General features: G+C 47.3%; 3 protein-coding genes across 7 annotated transcripts; 2 read left to right on the top strand and 1 right to left on the bottom strand.

Annotated features, from left to right (window-relative positions):
- The first annotated feature begins 209 nt into the window (after nucleotides 1-209).
- Nucleotides 210-5016, top strand: LOC114431720 (cyclic GMP-AMP synthase). 5 transcript variants are annotated; one of them, XM_028399322.1, is made up of 9 exons: nucleotides 210-260; nucleotides 1008-1132; nucleotides 1210-1433; nucleotides 1510-1732; nucleotides 1805-1935; nucleotides 2038-2182; nucleotides 3934-4033; nucleotides 4157-4279; nucleotides 4364-5016. In XM_028399322.1, exons 2-9 carry the CDS (start codon nucleotides 1018-1020, stop codon nucleotides 4740-4742), a joined length of 1440 nt encoding a protein of 479 aa, XP_028255123.1. In that variant the 5' UTR covers nucleotides 210-260; nucleotides 1008-1017; the 3' UTR covers nucleotides 4743-5016. The 5 variants fall into 5 exon arrangements, with proteins under 5 accessions (XP_028255123.1, XP_028255121.1, XP_028255118.1 ...); XM_028399320.1 differs by having other exon boundaries at nucleotides 210-299; nucleotides 1213-1433; XM_028399317.1 differs by having other exon boundaries at nucleotides 210-299.
- Nucleotides 5017-5113: 97 nt separating this feature from the next.
- Nucleotides 5114-7516, top strand: rpl11 (ribosomal protein L11). The gene is made up of 6 exons (XM_028396208.1): nucleotides 5114-5193; nucleotides 5888-6038; nucleotides 6125-6231; nucleotides 6574-6705; nucleotides 7125-7235; nucleotides 7434-7516. The coding sequence occupies exons 1-6, from the start codon at nucleotides 5188-5190 to the stop codon at nucleotides 7461-7463; spliced, it is 537 nt and encodes a 178-aa protein (XP_028252009.1). The 5' UTR covers nucleotides 5114-5187; the 3' UTR covers nucleotides 7464-7516.
- Nucleotides 7517-9657: 2141 nt separating this feature from the next.
- On the bottom strand, nucleotides 9658-16864 carry klhl43 (kelch-like family member 43). The gene is made up of 7 exons (XM_028400222.1): nucleotides 16639-16864; nucleotides 13255-13695; nucleotides 13026-13174; nucleotides 12603-12949; nucleotides 11853-12152; nucleotides 11601-11776; nucleotides 9658-11512 (listed from the first exon to the last, which is right to left on the bottom strand). Exons 2-7 carry the CDS (start codon nucleotides 13566-13568, stop codon nucleotides 10708-10710), a joined length of 2091 nt encoding a protein of 696 aa, XP_028256023.1. The 5' UTR covers nucleotides 13569-13695; nucleotides 16639-16864; the 3' UTR covers nucleotides 9658-10707.
- Nucleotides 16865-18165: the final 1301 nt, after the last annotated feature.

Raw genomic sequence — 18165 nt, 5'->3', positions numbered from 1 at the left:
TTACGATTCATGAGAGTAAATTATTTTTTTTTTATTAATATGTCATAATATATAATAGGGGGCTTCCATACTGTCACATCACAAAGACTAATTTAATGTACTAAACCCCAGTGGATCATAATTTGACACAAATACACTGTACAAACTCATTAGAGACTTTTTTCCAACTGGCAGAGGAGGAGGAGGATTTTTCCTCTGGTGACATTTCATGGAAAATGAAAGTGAAAGTAAAAAACAATAGGAATATCGAGGAAAACAAGGTGAGCAGCCATTATCTCTATGTACAGGACACACCTCAGGTGAGTCTTATCACTCGTATGTTGATTGTTGTATGTTTCTCTCTGTCTGCCTTCCATTGATTTATCTGCTTCAAACTGGTTTCTGTTGTTTTATGCCGCCGCTCTACAGGATGAAATATGTTAATTCACTTCAGTTTTATTTATACGGCACGTTTTACAATGGGAATTGTCTCAAGGAGCTTCACAAAGACCCAGAGCCTTAATAAATAATAATAATTCAGACAAAGATGAACAACAGAGACAGGCAATAAGCATTGGAATGATCAGGGGCATGCTGCAGGTCTGGAGGCAGAGAGAGAGACAAAACTACGAGGACACGAATAACGAACAGATGTCTTTTAGTGTGTTTTTTTGTATATGAGTTTAATTTAAATTTATAATTGAAATGATAACATGATTTGAATGCCCTGCCTCTCACCTGTAGTTAGCTGGGATAGGCTCCGGCCCCCCGTGACCCTGCACTGCAGGACGAAGCGGGTTCAGATGATGGATGGATGATAACATGATTATTTTTATATTGTTGTGTCCTGACTTCCTCCCTGTCATGCAGACACATTAAGAGCCTTCAGTATGAACACTCCTGGTGGTTTATGATGGCCTGTTTACACAGGTGTGAAGCCTCACAGCAGTCGACATCTGCCTAGGTAGGCAGCATGTAGATGTGCTATGAGGGTTAAATCATATTAATGTGTTTGTTTTCTGTTGAAGGCTGAGAGAAATGGGTAAAGAGGACACTCAGACTGAAGCCACCCAGCATATAGAAGACGTCAGAGGAGAGCCGGGGGCCATGTCACCAAGACAACGTCAGAAAGACGAACTCTTGGTGTTTAAAGGTAAGTCTGCTGCAGGGTGTTTACGCGCTCAGCCTGCTCTTCTGTTCTGCTAACACATTAAACTCTACATTTTGCAGAAGAGGTGGCCAATGAGTCCCCGTCCGTCCCTGCAGAGCTGGCCAACTGGATCAAACTCAATGCCAAAGATCTCAAGATCCGTCAGAAGGACCGCTGCTGGGCCGCAGAGGTCGTCAACGACTTCCGTGAAAACCTGCTGAGGTTCCTGAAGAGCAGCACCGACCAGCCTTTCTTCCAGAATGCTGAATTTCTCAACACCGGCAGCTACTTTGAGAAGGTCAAGGTGAGGCCATGCAAGGAAAACACTCACAGCTCCTGGGGTTTAGTTCTACTGAGTAACAGACCACTTCCTGTTTCAGATCCACAGCCCAGACGAGTTTGACATGATGCTGAAGCTTCAGGTGCGAACACGCCTCTCACTGTCAGAGCTCGATGGAGGCCTCTTCTACCGCATCAGTCTCATCCGACCCACTCGGACCCCCGTGCAGGCTTTTCTCCTGGAGAACAAGCTCACCCTGTCGTCCAGCAAGGTCCTGAGTGAGATGTATCGTCTGGTCCGCAAATTCCTCAAGACCTACAAAGGTACTTTTATACCAAAAAGTAGCTGTATGTTTATAAAAACAGGGGGGAAAATCTGTGTTTTCTTGGTGGCAGTGCCGGATACAAGCTACCGCTGGGAGGTGAACAGGAAGCGTCCATACAGTCCAGCTGTCACCCTGTCTCTGTATAGAAGGGAGGACAACAGTGATGAGCTCATCTCTGTGGATGTTGTCCCTGCACTGGAGGTAATCAATCAATTCTGTAAACTGATCAATGATCAGGAAAAATCAACTGTAGACAAAGGCCTGCCCCTAATACAGAGATTAATTGTGTGTGTGTGTGTGAAGGTTCAGAGCTGGCCGTGTCCTGCCCGTAATGGTCCAGATGTGGACAACTGGCTGGGGAAGAAGGTTTGGCAAGAAATCAAAGGTCTGCCATGTTTCTTTGTACCAAAGAGACTCAAAGGACGAAACCTCAGTGAGGACGCCAAAGGTGAGAGGACAGGAGCCACAGACAGGAAGTGTCATGGATGCCATGCACATCATAAATATACGCTTCCATCTTAGATTTATTGCCTTATTTTGGACTTGAGTACCCACAGTGCAACAAAAGTAAAATGATTCCTCTCTTCTAGCTGTAGGTCAGTATGTGTGTTGTCTTTATTTGGGTGAATAATAAATAGAAACCAACCTAGATTATGCAGGGAGAAGAACATACCAGCAGCTACTGAGTATATACTGAGTATAAACAGCAGTAATAAGTGCTAAGGAGAAGCATCACCACCATTAACAGAAGTGGATATAATGTAAAAACCTTAACAACACTGTAGAGAGGATTGAAGCAAGGCGTCTGGACTTGTAGAGTTTTCTAGAAGACGTTTCGCTGCTCATCCAAGCAGCTTCATCAGTTCTAACTGTTTGGTGGGGAAACATGGTTTATATGTGGTTACAGACCTATGTGGGTGGGTACAGAACACATCAACGCAGTGGATAACAACATCAAGTTCACTCGCGAGGACACCAAGGACAACAATCTAGCCTTCTTGGACTGCACAGTACATATTGAGGAGGACAGGACCCTCAATGTGGAAGTGTACAGGAAACCCACACACACGGACCAGTACCTGTTGTTTGATTCACACCACCCACTGGAACACAAACTGGGAGTCATCAGGACCCTGCAGCACAGAGCACAAACTGTACCCACCAGCTCAGAGGGGAAGAAGAAGGAGCAACACCACATCAGGAAGGCCCTGCAAACATGTGGCTACCCGAAGTGGGCACTCATCAAAGCCACAAAAACAAGACCCCCCAACAACAAGAAGAAGGACGACACCAGGCGGAGAAAGAACATCTCCATTCCATATGTGTCAGGAGTATCAGAGAAACTCCGCAGGATCTTCAACAACCATGACATCCCGGTCCATTTCAAACCTATGACAACACTGAGACAGAGACTGGTTCACCCGAAGGATAAGATTCCCAGGGAGAAACACAGCAATGTGATATATGCAGTCCAGTGCAGTGAGGAATGCTCTGATCTGTACATTGGAGAAACTAAACAACCACTCCACAGAAGAATGGCTCAGCACAGGAGAGCCACCTCCTCAGGACAAGACTCAGCTGTTCACCTCCACCTCAAAGACAAAGGACACTCCTTTGAGGACAACAACGTTCACATTTTAGACAGGGAGGAAAGGTGGTATGAAAGAGGAGTCAAGGAAGCCATCTATGTTAAGCTGGAAAAACCTTCCCTTAACAGAGGTGGTGGCCTCAGACATCATCTTTCTTCCACATACAATGCAGTGATTCCATCCATTCCCAGGAAGTTTGCACATACTCACAGTAAGAACAAAGGGCTGTCAATCAGTCCCCCTCCGGCAGTTTCATAGTCGTTAGCCAGTCGTTAGACACACCTGGCCCAGTCAGCCAGAACATCACAGGTAAGTATGGAAACATTTAGTGCTATTGTTTTTAAGTTTTTTTTAAGTTTTACCCAGACCCACCCACTGAGGTCTGTAACCACATATAAACCATGTTTCCCCACCAAACAGTTAGAACTGATGAAGCTGCTTGGATGAGCAGCGAAACGTCTTCTAGAAAACTCTACAAGTCCAGACGCCTTGCTTCAATCCTCTCTACGTATGATGACCTGGATGACTGAGAATCTTCATCAACATCTTAACAACACTGCGCTGAAACAGCAGCGTTTAACACAGTGCTAACTTTTTCTCCTCTAATCAGAGAGTTGGAGGATTTCTTTCTCCCACATTGAGAAGAAAATCATGATGTCGCACGGCAACAAGAAAACCTGCTGTGAGAGCGCCGCCACCAAGTGCTGCCGGTGAGACTTCTTACATCTTGTTTTAGATCAAAAGGTGATGTCAGCAGGTAGTCAGATGTATTTTAAGAAATAAATGTGATTATTCTGAAGAGCAGACATAGATGTGGCCTCTTTCCTGCACAGGAAGCAGTGCCTGATGCTCCTCAAATCTCTGATTGAAGGCCTGAAACAGCGGTTTCCTAAAGAGCTGGATAGACTCTGCTCATACCACGGGAAGACCGCCTTTCTTCACACACTGTGCTCCAGGTACGTTACACACTCATATCACCTAAACTTACTTGTGCATGAATATTTTCATTCAGTTTTATGTCCCTGCATCTGATCTCTCAGGTTCAAGGACTCCATGTGGTCCCCTCAGAAGCTCCCGACCTGCTTCATGCACCTCGTTGGTGCTCTGGAGGACCATGCTCACAGAGCCGACCTCCCTCACTTCTTTGTGCCTGAGTGCAACCTCTTCTCATCAGCTAGCTTTCCCCGCAGAGCGCTGTTGTTCCTCTACAACGCCCTAGGGGAGCAGAGGAGGGAGGGCCTGCCCCTGCTAAGGCCTCCAGCTCCAGTCCCATCTCTAATACCAGAGACGGTTTCAGCAGAAACCTTCTCTGAGAGATCCACTGAGAGATCCGTGATGGCCACTGTTGACTCTGGATTCATGAAACTTGTTCTAGTGTTCGCTGTGGCTTTTATGTGCACCTTGTTCTTTGAGACATGAGGATAAATAAGAGCAAAAAATCAGCTGATAAAAGGCATTAATCATTTCTATTACACTACAGGAGAAATGTGATGAAGATGTCAGCTACACTGTTAACTGAATATTTGACTGTTTTTTTTTAACTGTAAATTTTAATTAGTGATGAAACTCTCCTACACTGAGACGTGAATTTTTTTTATTGTTATTTGAGCCAATAAATTAGAAACAGTTTGTTATGGTACTTCTTGTATTTCCTTTCAAGTTATTAAATTATTAAATGACGATATTAAACGTGCTCCTTGTTCAGAATTATTTTAGTGCATCCATGTTTTATAGGTTAATATTTTGTATACGATATGGAACCTTTGAGTTTCTCCTCAATGTTTCCGCCGGGCACAATTGCGTCGAACACACCACTATAAAGGCCTCTCGCCGGAAACGTAACGCCCTCTTCTAGTGATCCAACATGGCGGTGAGTAGTGTCTCACATCATACGATGGCGATCAAATACGAAGTTACAGTTGAAATCCACAATCATCGGAGCTTTAGGGCGGTTCTAACGGCTGCATAGTGAACGACGGCTTAGAGTCCATTATGAATGATTTAACTGGAGTGATATTTATTCAATAAACGATATAGAACTTAGTTAAAAGCAAAATAGCCAGGGTTGCTAACAGGCTAGCTGCTGTAACACACTGCATATCCATTTACTTACGTTATTAAACCTGACGTTATGGTAACATTTAGATATTTAGGCCACAGAGAATGCGTTTCTGCTTTTATTCTGTTTTGTGTGAAGTGGTTGGGCTTGTTGTTAGAATTCCGGACACGTATGTAGTTGTGGAAATGCTAATGTCAGTAGCGGAGATATGTACGGACATGTCCTCCGGCCGGCGTGTGTGCGTGTGTGTCTGAAGTTGCTGGCAGTGTGAAGCTGAGGCAGAACGGATCAGCGCTCAGAGGGAAGGAAAGAAACTGGATATTGAGCTGAAGCTGAGATGTGTTGGGTTAAAATAGTTTTCTTGCCTGTGTTAGCCTGTAGCAGCTAGTGAGTAGACTTAACATGGCAGCAGTTGACCAGGTGTGAGGACCCTCTGACGTCAGGTGTTGTGAGTTTTTGAGGTTCTGATGATTAACTTTGTCTGTTTTTTGTGTATGTTCTTCAGGACCAGGGTGAAAAGAAGGAGAACCCTATGCGAGAGCTCCGCATCCGCAAGCTCTGCCTGAACATCTGCGTCGGTGAGAGCGGAGACAGGCTGACCCGAGCAGCTAAGGTGCTGGAGCAGCTCACAGGGCAGACTCCCGTCTTCTCCAAGGGTCAGTGTTACGTCTTTACATAATGTGTAGACTATAAGCTCGCAGCTGGATAGACCTAAAGTTTGTTTTTGTTTTTCTTGATGCAGCCCGCTACACTGTGAGATCCTTCGGTATCCGCAGAAATGAAAAGATTGCTGTCCACTGCACCGTCCGTGGAGCCAAAGCAGAGGAAATCCTGGAGAAGGGGCTCAAGGTGAGAGTCATGTTGTCTTTGTCCTGGATCAGTTATTTACTGGAAAACACTTTTATGTCTGGTCTCCTCTTCCTTCTTTGACATCGATTTACTGTAATCATTGTTAACTGTTTGAATTTTTCCTCCACCTCATCTTGAACTCTGGCCATCCTGATTATTTTTTCTCATGTCTCGCAGTGTTCATATTAACATTTGTGCTGTGAAGCTGCAGAAGTCTTTTAGTTGATCTTCTGGAGAAGAAACATTATTTAAATATTACAAGGACATTTGTGGCAGTCCGTACTTTGTCGTTGTTGTGATGGAATTCAGATTTCACGGTGCACACTTTGCTCCTGCTTCCAGGTGCGCGAGTACGAGTTGAGGAAGAACAACTTCTCTGATACAGGAAACTTTGGCTTCGGCATCCAGGAGCACATCGATCTGGGCATCAAGTACGACCCCAGCATCGGCATCTACGGACTGGACTTCTATGTGGTGAGTGACATGGAAAGGTCTTTTTAAAGGGTCTGCTGTGAGCTCCTGTTGATTCATGGGATATTGGATCTGTGTGGGTGTGATGGTTTCTTGGTGTGGTGGTGGTGTGTTTGGTGTGTTTCAGATGAACCTTTTGACATTTCAGCTCACTTAAAATCTGTAACAGCCGGTGTAGCTGGTTGTTTTTGATGCTCTTAGCTGGTGTTTCAACAGAAAATGCTTTGGTGGCCGACTGTAGCTGTCTCCTGGTTGTTGGAGTGCTGCTGTGCCTTCACATAGATTGCTGGATTTGACTAAAGTAGCCATATTTATTATAAAGATTATTATAAGCTTGAGTTGAGAGTGGATATCAGGATGGAGTGACTGAAATGATTGTGTGTTTTCTGAGCAGCTCTCTGGTTCTTCTGTGTGTTCTGTAGGTTCTGGGCAGACCCGGCTTCAGCATCGCTGACAAGAAGCGGAAAAGAGGCCGCATCGGCTTCAAGCACCGCATCCGCAAGGAGGAGGCCATGCGCTGGTTCCAGCAGAAAGTGAGTACATGAGTGTGGAATAGTAGGGTTTGATGACAGGTCCACACTGAAAGAGCAAAAAGGCGAACACACTATCGGCAGCCATTTTTAAAAGCACAGATATTTAAAAAAAGAAATGTCCATGTAAATTATCCTCATTCTTTGGAAACACCCCAGAATCACATTTAATCTCTTTACACTATCTGTGTTCTCTTCCAGTACGACGGCATCATCCTCCCCGGCAAGTAAAGGACCACCTTTTGCTTTTGTTTGTAACAAAGTAATAAAATGGGAAAAATGTACATTTGACTTGTGTTTTACTGAGTCTCCAGATTCAAGAGTATACATCTAACATTCTATTTAATTACTCCGAGAGGTTTTTTTATTTAGTGAAGTTGTGATTATTGGAAGAGTTACTGAAGTACTTTTTTTTAGCAGCTGACTTCAGCACGTCAGTTTCAGCTGTTTCACCACATGGAGGCAGCGTGGAGTCGGTTATTTTGAGCTCATAACCCTTGAAGAGCAGCGGGAATCAGAATTCCTTTATTTATCCCCGAGGGGAAATTGTTTTTGTTACAGACAAATAGAAATCAAAGATAAATTGAAAGATTAAAAAAATTAAAATATAAAATAAATATTTAAGTACCTAGACAGCATTTAAATCCCTTTCTAAAGAAGAAGAAACATATTTACTACTGTATAAAAACCTTTACATAGTAAAGAGCCTGACATGAATGTACAGTGTCTGAGTGACTGTTACAGTTCAGAGTTCAGTAGTTTGAGACGGGCAGGAATGACTTCCTGTCTCTCAGTGGTGCATCGTGGGAGTCGGAGTCTGTTGCTGAATGAGCTCCTGTAGCTGGTCAGCACAGTGTGGAGTGGGTGGGAGGGACAGTTCAGTATGGTCTTTAGGTCTTTATTTTGGACCACGTCCTCCTCTGACACACCTCAAGTCAAGTCAAGTCAGCTTTATTGTCAACTCTGCTATATGTGCTGAACATACAGAGAATCGAAATTGCGTTACTCTTCACTCCGCAACATATAACATGTAACTAAAAACTAACGATAAATATAAAGTGTAAAAAATGTACCTACAATGAGGCACACACAAAATACAAGGCACATAATGAAGGCACAATGCAGTCAGAGTGCAAAAGATGTATAGTGCAAGTCAGTGCAGTTGGCATAATATAAACAGGAATGGTTTAACTTATAACAGCTTATTGAGACTGGTATGAGAGTGCAAAAGATGCAATGGTGCAAGTCAGTGCAGTTGGCATAATGTAACAGTCCAGGAATAGATTAAGTTATAGCAGCTTATATGAGACTGGTGTGACATGACAGGGTAAAAAGTGACTGGTGCACAGAGTTCCTTTGGTAAAGTGGCTGGTACAAAGAGTTCCTATCTTGGGTGGTGGTAGAGAGTCCAGTTCCTCTCCCACAACATGGCCGCCTTCATGATGATTCTGTTGAGTCTGTTTATGTCCCTCACCCTCAGACTGCTGCCCCAGCAGACAGCAGCCTACATGATGGCACTGGTCACCACAGACTCATAAACCATCCTCATCATCGTCCTGCAGATGTTGAAGGACCTCAGCTGCCTCAGAAAGTAGAGGCGACTCTGGCCCTTCTTGTAAACAGTGTCCATGTGCTTACTCCAGTCCAGTTTGTGGTCCAAGTACACTCCCAGGTATTTGTACTCCTCCACCACCTCCACACTGACCCCTTTGATGCTGGTAGGGGTCACTGGAGCCTTTGTCCTCTTCAGATCCACCACCAGTTCCTTTGTCTTTGTCACATTGAGCAGAAGGTGACAAAGTTAAGAGAATTTCTGGAGGTGGCAGGTCTCTGCAGTAGTTGAAGTCTGTGGTGTAGAGAGTGAAGAGGAAGGGAGTGAGGACGGTCCCCTGTGGAGCCCCGGTGTTGCTGATCAGTCTGTCTGACACACAGCTCTGTAGGCGTACATACTGTGGTCTGCCAGTCAGATAGTCCACCATCCAGGACACCAGCGGGGCATCCACCTGCATCGCTGTCAGCTTCTCAGCCAGCGGGGCCGGCCTGATGGTGTCAAAAGCACTTGAATAATCAAAAAAACATGATTCTCACAGTGCTTGTCGGCTCATCCAGGTGGGTGTGGGTGTAATAGAAGTGAGTTCATGGGATGAAAACCTGAATGCTGCACAGGTGAACTCTGTCCACATGTGGTCGATAATATTTTACATCTGTTGCCATTTGACTATCTTAGATACTCTTAATGTAGGTTTTAGTTTCTGTGGGGTTTTTCCTGAGCAAGGCCTGACTGACGCGAAGTCTGGAAGTGATCTGAAAGCTTGTGTACATATAATCACTGATGTTTGTGGCAGCAGATGAACACAGAGCAGCTTCACCTCTGACAGCCGTACAGTGTTTAACAGACGAGAAGAAACCAGGCAGAGTCCTCATGTTTGGGTCAGATTGTCTTTATTCAGTGAAACTGGCCGACTCGTCCAGAGCCGAGACATACAGAGAATCAGCCAATCGGATAAAAGGTTAGAATCAATAACTATCATTTAAAAATGGCTTCACAGCTCTGTTAACCTGCAGGTTCAGCTCTTAGGTCACTGACAGGTGAGCTGGGGCTTTTATATTCACATCATGTATATTTTTTTAAAGGTTTTCTTCTTTATTCGTGGACTTTTTCTATATTTTTATTTATTTTTCTTAATTTCTTGGGAAATTTTTCATTATTTTTTTCATCTTTATTACTCCCTCCCTCACTGTTGCATTTATAAAATGTTTCATCTTTTGCACTAAATCTACATTTTTGCATCTTTTTGTGCCGAAGCTGCACTTCTTCAGATAAATAAATAAATCCACAGGATTGTTTGTTTGCTGGTGACTGATGAGAATTCTTCATTATTCCAGGTTAGTTGTGTAAGAAGTTGGCTCATATTTTCACGTAGCGGCCTCACACACACATTCACACACACATTCACACATTCACACACTCAGCTTAGATACACCTTTGTACACAAACTGTCAGCAGATTCACAGCGACGTTTGTTTACTCCACAGATACTCTCTGTTCCCGTCTTTCCGTCCTCCATCTTGCACCTGCTCGACTCTCCTCTCCCTCCTCCACCTTCACCTCCTTCACCTCTCTCAGACCTCCTCTTTGGACCATGCAGGCTCTCTTTTATTCTTTCTTTAAAACCAGCACAGATGAGACAGGCTTTTTGTGCGCCTGTGGCTGGTTGGGATTAGACTTAACCTCAGATTATAATTTCCTTCATTGTCATAATAAAACAGAACATCAGCAGCATGAGTGTTTGGAAAGAAGATAATTAGCCAGAAGCTTTAAAATCTTTGAATTGATCTTTCTGATTTAAATTAAAATGATTTGCTGCTGTTACAGATGTTTTAGGTTGGAATTATTGCACTTGCTGATCAGAAAAGCTCTCAGACATGATCCAGATGTTGTCCTGAGGTTGACCTGCCCCCTTTCTGTCTGTCTCTATGCAGTGATGGCGCTCTGTGATGGAGCCACGCTGCCTTCCCTGCTCCGGTTCTTTCCGGCCTGCTGCTGCTGCTCTTCGTTGCCTGGGGTGTTGCGGTGCTGCTGCCGGCGCGGGGCGTGGCGGGGCGGCAGGGTCAGGGTGCAGCAGGAGACTCCCACCGTAGGCTCGGGGAGGTCCTCCGCCATGGACCAGCTGTCCGTGGCCGGGTCGTACTTCTGCACAGCTGCCTTGTAGCGCTTCTCCGCCTCATTCCAGCCACCGAGCAGGTACAGCTTCTCGGCCAGCGGGGACAGGCCGGCGGTGCTCACGCCCAGGGGAAGTGGGGCAGCCCGGGTCCACATGCCACTGTCAGCAGAGAAGACCTCCACTGAGAGAACATCCACCCTCTCTCCACTGGGCCCCAGCTGGCTTCCTCCTACCACGTACACCTTCCCACCGAGGGTGGTGGAGCAGTGCCAACCGCGGGGCGTCTCCATGGGGGCCTTCTCGGTCCAGGTGTCTGTCTCCATGTTGTAGCAGGCCACGGAGCGGGAGTAGGCACAGTTGATGTAGCCACCAGTCACCAGGATGTCTCCAGAGGGCAGGGTGGCGCTGGAGTGGCAGCAGCGGGGCACCTCCATGGGCGCACGCATCTGCCAGGTGTTGGTGGAGGGCAGGTAGCTCTCAGTGGTGGCCAGCAGACCCTCCACGTTGCGTCCGCCGATGGCGAACAGGCGGCCGCCACTGGCAGCCAGGGAGAAGTGGGTGCGACGCTGGCGCATGCTGGCCAGGTGGAGCCAGGTGTTGAAGCGAGGGTCATACCTGATGGAGGAGAGGCAGAGAGGGTCATCGACAGGGCACTCCGGTAATTCATGAATCAAGGTGGTGCTTCTGTTTGTAGGCGTCTCACCTGCTGAGGGTGCTGACGGCGTGCTTGGCCTGGTTGCGGGCGTCATTCTGGTCCTCTCCGCCCGCCACGTACAGGAAGCCGTCCATCACAACCACACACTGGTTGAAGCTTTTGGCAGGCAGCTGGCTGAGGTGTCGCCACACGGCTCCTCCATCACGAGGGTCCCTCCACAGCACCTGAACAGCAGGGTCAAAGGTCAGCCTTCATCATGAATGTAAGCCTTGGTGAGCACGGTCACACCCTTGCACTGACCTCGCGGCTGAGCGCTCTCTCAGTGAGAGAAGGACGCCCTCCGATGGTGAGCAGAGTCTGCTGGCCTCCGCGGACCTGTGTGCGCCTGGACTGCAGGGTGTTCTGCTGGTAGGGCAGCAGGTGGTAGTTCATGGCGTCCACCAGCAGGCGGTGACACTGAGGGTCCAGCATCATGCGAGGCACCGGCTGGATCCGGCTGACCAGCTCGCTGGCCGGGATGGTCTCGAAGCGAACATGGGACAGAAGCTCGGCGGCGTGAGGCTGGCGGGCAGCGTCGAAGTCGAGCCACTTCATGGCGAGCTGGAGGAAGAGATGCATTTCTTGATTTACAACACTAACTAACGTTAGCTTGCAAGCTACGTTTTATAAATATTTGTCCATCCCTCTTCTCTCCCTTCAGCTGTCGGTCTATTTAGGTCTATACTGGACTTATGTATTAATAAGTGACCCCCCTGCCTCCATACAGTGTGAATTATGTTTGGGGACTTCTTGCAGGTGACGGGTTTAGATTCAACAGCTGGTCTGAGGTCTGTTTTTAGGTGTGGTTGAAAATAGCAGGAAGTCCCAGATGGAGGCTGGAGGTGTCAGCAGCCGCTCCCTAGAAGACATTTTCTCATTTAGGACATGAGGAGTGAGTATTATGACCCCACTGACCCACAACAAAGACCTGAAGTTGTGATTTATTTTAGATGTGTGTACGTCCACCAAATCCCACCCTGTAGCCCTTAAACTTGATGTTTGACCTCTGACCTGGAAGGCGGTGACCTCTGAAGGCAAAGCCAGTGAGTCGTCCTGCAGGAAGGCGGAGATCTGCTCCAGGGTCAGCTGGGTGAACAGCGGGGTTTCAGCGAACTGCACGAAGTTCTCCAGGACGAAGCGGCGGGCGGCGTCGCACACGGGTAGCAGGCTGTAGGCGGCAGCGATGTTCCAGATGTAGACGCACGTCTGCACGTTAAGCTCAGCCAGCAGGAAGTCCATGCACATCTTTAGGAGCTGAGGGATCTGCAGGGTGGCGGCGGCTGAGACGGTGCAGCCGATGGTGTAGAGGGACATGTGGACACGTCCCAGGTAGGCAAAGGTGATGACGTTCGCCAGGCCTGCAGATGGAGAGAGGGACATTTAGGAACAGGACAAACAAGAGAGGACAAGCAGCTATATATGTCTTCAACGTACCCAGAGGGGAGAGGGAGGGCAGCTCCAGGCGCTTCATGCCGGGGTCTTTGGCCAGAATCTCCCTGAAGTACTGACTGATGGAGGAGATGACCAGTTTGTGGACGTCAAAGGCCTTTGTCTTACAGGCCAGCTCCAGATCAGTCAGGAACCTGAGCAGGAAGCAGAAACATCAACGACATGCATCATACATACGACCACAAATGTTGTGTCAGTCCGTGTCAGAACGAACTTCTCCTGCCGCATCTTGCTGAGCTCCTCCAGCAGTGCGTTTCCATGCAGGGGTCTCGTCAGCTCGCTGCCCAGCCCGAGGCCTCTCTCCCCGGGCTTGATGACGGGCGGCGGCAGCGGCAGGTTGAGACTGTTCAGCTGAGCGATGTCCAGCGCCGCCATCTGTTCGATCTTCTTCACGCCGCTCTCCACCACCACCACGCCGTCACCGCGGTTCTCCACCTTCTGCTGGGGTGGGGTGGTCTCCATGGTAACCTGAGAGATGGTTTCAACGGCAGTCTTCTTCTGACGGGAGGCCTTCTTCTTGGGGGCCATTATTTAACTTCGGTTGTTTTTGTTTTTTGTTTTGGTTGAACTCTGGTTCAGACTTTTTACAGTGAACAGCAGAGGATCAATATTTGAAGATTTGTTGGTGGTTTCACGTAAACACAGCACACAGCACCTAAAAGAAGGACAACATTTCACAAAATATTTACACAGAGGAAAAAGTACAATGTGAGGTTTCTTGAAGCACGTATTGAATATGTGAATATTTTATCCCTGACAGGTGAAGACAACAAAGACTGACTCAGAGTCCAGCCCGAGGACCAGCTCTCTGCCTCTGTGAGCTGTGAACGACCGGTGCGAGCGTGCAGAAATGAAACTCGGCTCAGGGTCGGGTTTGTGCTTTATGGTGACCTTGGGGCCTTCATTGCTGCTGCACCTCACATGCGGTGTAATTCAGCCACAGAGCAACTGAGGAATCTTGTAAATGCTGGCAATGAGCCGAGGTCGGCAAACTGCAGCAGGTCAGTGCTGTGAGGGACTAGGATAGAGGACAGAGGAGACACGTGGAGGGAAGCGTTTTAAAGTGGAATGCTAAATGCTAACCTGTAGCTATGTAGCATTTGGTCGAGCTGTGAGGCCTCCCTGCAGAGGCTTTCAGTGACACGTGCTGATAAACAGAGACATGATCTTTGTTCCTGGCTCACAGTTTGTTGATAATCAGCTGAGCCAACTTCAGAGATGACCTCTGAGAGGTGTTAAAAATAACCATACGGCAGGTTTATGTGATTTTTAACTGACTTTTTCTCACCCTGTTCTTCTAGGTAACAGGTTTTAGCAGCGCTAGCTTCTTTAAACTTTAGTTATTCCTATAAATAGTTTTTTCAGAGCTAATTTGTTTAGCATGCTAACATGCTAAAATAATGTGGTGATCGGGATGAAGACTAGCACCTAGTGCTAGCAGCTTATTTGAATGTTTAGTCACATTCCGTTGTGACGGTGCCCTCCGGTGGCTAAAATAATGACAAAAGCAAAGAAAGCTGTGAGGTCATGTGGTTGAACTTGGTAAAAAAAGTTCCAGTGTAAAGGAGGCTGGGGTAGATGGAGGGGCTAACAACACCCTGGATTAAACCAAACACCACCTGTGTTATATTCCTTTCCACCAGCGGGGGCGCTGCTGTGACCTGACTCTGTCCTCATGCCAGGCTGTAACTGTACTTCTCAGGTTCTGTCCTCATGGAAAAAGTATTCCAACACCAGCAACTTTAACACAACTGCAGGGAACCATCCACCACGGGGGAAGCAGACATGATTCACCTCCCTCTTCCTCCCACCTGAAATAGCCTCTGCTGGCTCACATGGCCAAAGGGGCTCCACACATGGACAGGCAGACACAGCAGCTGTTGTTGGTGTCATATGAAGAGGTGGAGCCCACAGTTACAGGCGGTGGAGTCTGTTCAGGATGTTGCAATCTGTCTTAAAACCGTTGAAACTGCGACACTGTAACCTGGTTAAAGCATGACTGAGTACAAACATGAGGATGCACGATGCATTCAGGGGCCAAAAAAGTGACTATAAACAAAACAACATGGCAGATTTGTTGTTGTCTCATACTGCGACCAGATGGCCTTCACTTGTTCCTCATGTTGCCTGATGGGAAAGTAAATCTCTCTAGAGCTTGATCTCAATGTCTTGATAAATATATAGTTTATGTGGTAAACACACAAAGTCTCTGTGCTCTACAGAGGCTGATGCTGTTGTGTACACTTAAACTGCACAATGTGTTCAGAGCTCTGAGAGGGGGTGGAAACATCTGTCACATTTCAGCCGTTATTGACATGAACGACTTCCTAAATTATTAGATTTATTCTTGTATGAGAAACTCACTGCTGAAATGTAACCACAGGTCACGGGTGTCTGACCCAGATACACACACCTGGAGAGGAGCTGTGAATTCACACATTTATAAAAACAGCACAGAGATGACTCTGTTACCCTGCGCTTAAGCAGACACATACAGATTAACATGGATTGATGCAGCTGGGCAGAAATAGAGCTGAAACTTCTGAGTAACTCATGTTTATTCACCTGCTCTGCAGCTCCCTGTCAGCCCCCTCAGGTGGCCTGATTCTTCTTCTATTCTACACAAAACATGAGTCTGTTCTCTGTGGATTTTAGGTGGATTTAAGTGGATTTCCAGGGGGGCAAAACCCATGGACACAAATAAAGATCAGAATATAAGAATCAGAGAAACAAAGCATGAGCAAAAAAAAACGACCCAAACGTTGAGCACGATGTGAACGACACGTGCAGCAAATCATCGCACAAATCCCTGTTTTAGATAAACAGACCAGGTTTGTACTGAGTGGGACTGAAGGGGGGAGAATCAGACACGTTTCAAGGACCCAGGCTCCTCTGTCCTTTGTCAGCTTGAGTTTTAAACAACAGATGACCTCACAGCCGCTGACATGAAAACAACTTGATTAAATAAGCAGTGTTACACAATGGAGTGCTAATATGATCAATAGATACTCTGCTTTATGTCACTTGTTTTCCAATTTCGAAGCTTGAAACTCGAGCTTTGGGATGTTGTATGATGATTTTAACCCCACTCCTACGCAGTTATTCACACCACCACAAGAGGGTGCTTATAAAAAAAACAAACATTTGTTTCAATTGCCTCGACATTTTGACCCCTAGTGCCAATGCCTTAGTGTCTTAATGCGATGCTAAGCTAAGCTAGTCAAGTGTCTCCACTTGAGACGGCTTCCTGTTTTGGCTGTTAGCGTTAGCACACAACAAACTGCTGCTGAAATGCTCTGCACACCTTCACTTCAATCACTTTAAACTGCTGCTGGATGCCTTCGCTTGTCTCATGAGGGTATTTATAGGTGCTGACCCACACAACATGTGTGTGTGTGTGGGACTGACACCCTCTTCAGTACAGTAATATCCTGACAGCGACTGGCAGCTGCTTCACATTGTTTCCATATAAATCCTGGTTTATTACTGATGGCGTTAGACCCTGTGTGGTTTGTAGGGCTGAGCTGTCGTTTGCAGTGTTCAACATACAGATTTGTGTCCACGAAGCTGTAACACGGTGAAATGAAACGTCTTTTACCTGTTGCTCCTGCTCTCCTTCTCCTTCTTTGCGTCTCTCTTTTTGCCTTCTTTGTGGTTTCTTCTTTGTTTTTCTCTCGCTGGTTCCTTTTGGCTTCGTCCCTCTGTCCTCCTCAGTCCATCTGCAGGAGTGCTGTGTGTGTGTCTGTGTGCGTTTGTGTGTCAGTATCAGGGTCCCAGAAGCAAAGCTGTGACGTCTGGTTCAGCCTCCCCCTCCTCCTCCTCCTAACCTCCAACCCTCCTCCACACCTCCAACATCCACCTCCACTTCCAAATACAGGCACCCCTCTTAGCCCTCCCCTCCATAAATAGACCAGCCATCCTCTCACCCAGCCTCACCTCACCCCCTCCTCCACAGGAGCCTACAGGCTTCGGGTGTAGGGTTTTATTTCTCTCCTGTATATCTGTGTCAGGAGGGTTGTGAGACGGAGGACACAAATGCAGACTTAGGTGAAGGCAAACTCAGTGTTTAATTCAAGCAAGGTTCGGTACACAGGAGTTCAGTCCACGAGGCAGAGGTAATCCAAAAAGGCAAAGGCAAAAAGCAGTAGTCAAGTCCAATCCAAGTCACACACAAGAGCATCAAAAACTTACTCGAAAAGACGTAGGGATAATCACAAGAGCGGAAAGGCTACTTGGACGGCTGTGTCGCATGGAAGACTCACAAGACGAACTGGCAACAAGGGGCAGGAAACACACAGGCTTTATACACAGGAGGGCGGGAAGACAATTGGACACAGGTGAAGCACATTAGGGCGGAGCAGGTAATCACAGGTGGGGGAAGGGAGCACACATGAGGAAGGGGAAGTAAACAGAACTGAAACACAAGGGGAAGATCGAGTTTCAAAATAAAACAGGAAGTGACTAGTAAAACTAAAACTACTATAAACAGAAAATAAACTACAAAATAAAAGACCTGGCTGAAACCATGACAGTACCCCCCCCCTCAAGGAACGGCTCCCAGACGTTCCACTAGAAACCACGAGTCTGAACAAAAATACAGGGAGCAAAAAATCAGTCTAATAAGGGTCCAGAAAACAAAAACTCAGAAAACTGGGTAGAGACCCAGCGTGACGAAGTCTGGGGGGGCTCAGAGAGCAAGGCCAGAGGCTGAGAAGGCCGAGATTTCCCAGGGTCGAGAGAAACGGCAGGGGAACGCCAGAGACGAGGTTGCAGACCCTCCAGGGTCTGGGCGGAAGAACAACAGGGATAGAGACATGGCCCCTCCAGGGTCCGGGCGGAAGACCACCAGCGATGGAGATGCGGACCCTGCAGGGTCCGGGCGGAAGACCACCAGCGAGGACGAGACAACGGACCCTCCTGGGTCCGGGCTGAAAACCAACGAGGACGAGACGACGGACCCTCCTGGGTCCGGGCAGAAGACCAGCGAGGAAGGCGAGACGGACCCTCCTGGGTCCAGGCAGACGGTCGGCGGAGATGAGGCTGCGGACCCTCCAGGGTCCGGGCAGAAGGTCGGCGGAGACGATGAGGCTGACCCACCAGGGTCAGGGCAGAAGGTCGGCGGAGA

This window comes from Parambassis ranga, chromosome 2 (genome assembly GCF_900634625.1).
Source record: "Parambassis ranga chromosome 2, fParRan2.1, whole genome shotgun sequence".
Classification (NCBI taxonomy): Eukaryota; Metazoa; Chordata; class Actinopteri; family Ambassidae; genus Parambassis; species Parambassis ranga.
Note: the sequence above shows the minus strand (reverse complement) of the source record. Positions and strands in the feature narration are given on the sequence as shown.

Coding starts and splice junctions, on each gene's coding strand:
- LOC114431720 (XM_028399317.1), top strand. CDS start 280: ATGTACAGGACACACCTCAG. Junction 300..1,007: donor ATGTACAGGACACACCTCAG/GTGAGTCTTATC, acceptor TTTCTGTTGAAG/GCTGAGAGAAATGGGTAAAG. Junction 1,936..2,037: donor ATGTTGTCCCTGCACTGGAG/GTAATCAATCAA, acceptor GTGTGTGTGAAG/GTTCAGAGCTGGCCGTGTCC.
- rpl11 (XM_028396208.1), top strand. Junction 6,039..6,124: donor GACTCCCGTCTTCTCCAAGG/GTCAGTGTTACG, acceptor TTCTTGATGCAG/CCCGCTACACTGTGAGATCC. Junction 7,236..7,433: donor TGCGCTGGTTCCAGCAGAAA/GTGAGTACATGA, acceptor GTTCTCTTCCAG/TACGACGGCATCATCCTCCC.
- klhl43 (XM_028400222.1), bottom strand. CDS start 13,568: ATGGCCCCCAAGAAGAAGGCCTCCCGTCAGAAGAAGACTGCCGTTGAA. Junction 13,175..13,254: donor AGCAAGATGCGGCAGGAGAA/GTTCGTTCTGAC, acceptor CTTCCTGCTCAG/GTTCCTGACTGATCTGGAGC. Junction 12,153..12,602: donor CAGAGGTCACCGCCTTCCAG/GTCAGAGGTCAA, acceptor CTCTTCCTCCAG/CTCGCCATGAAGTGGCTCGA.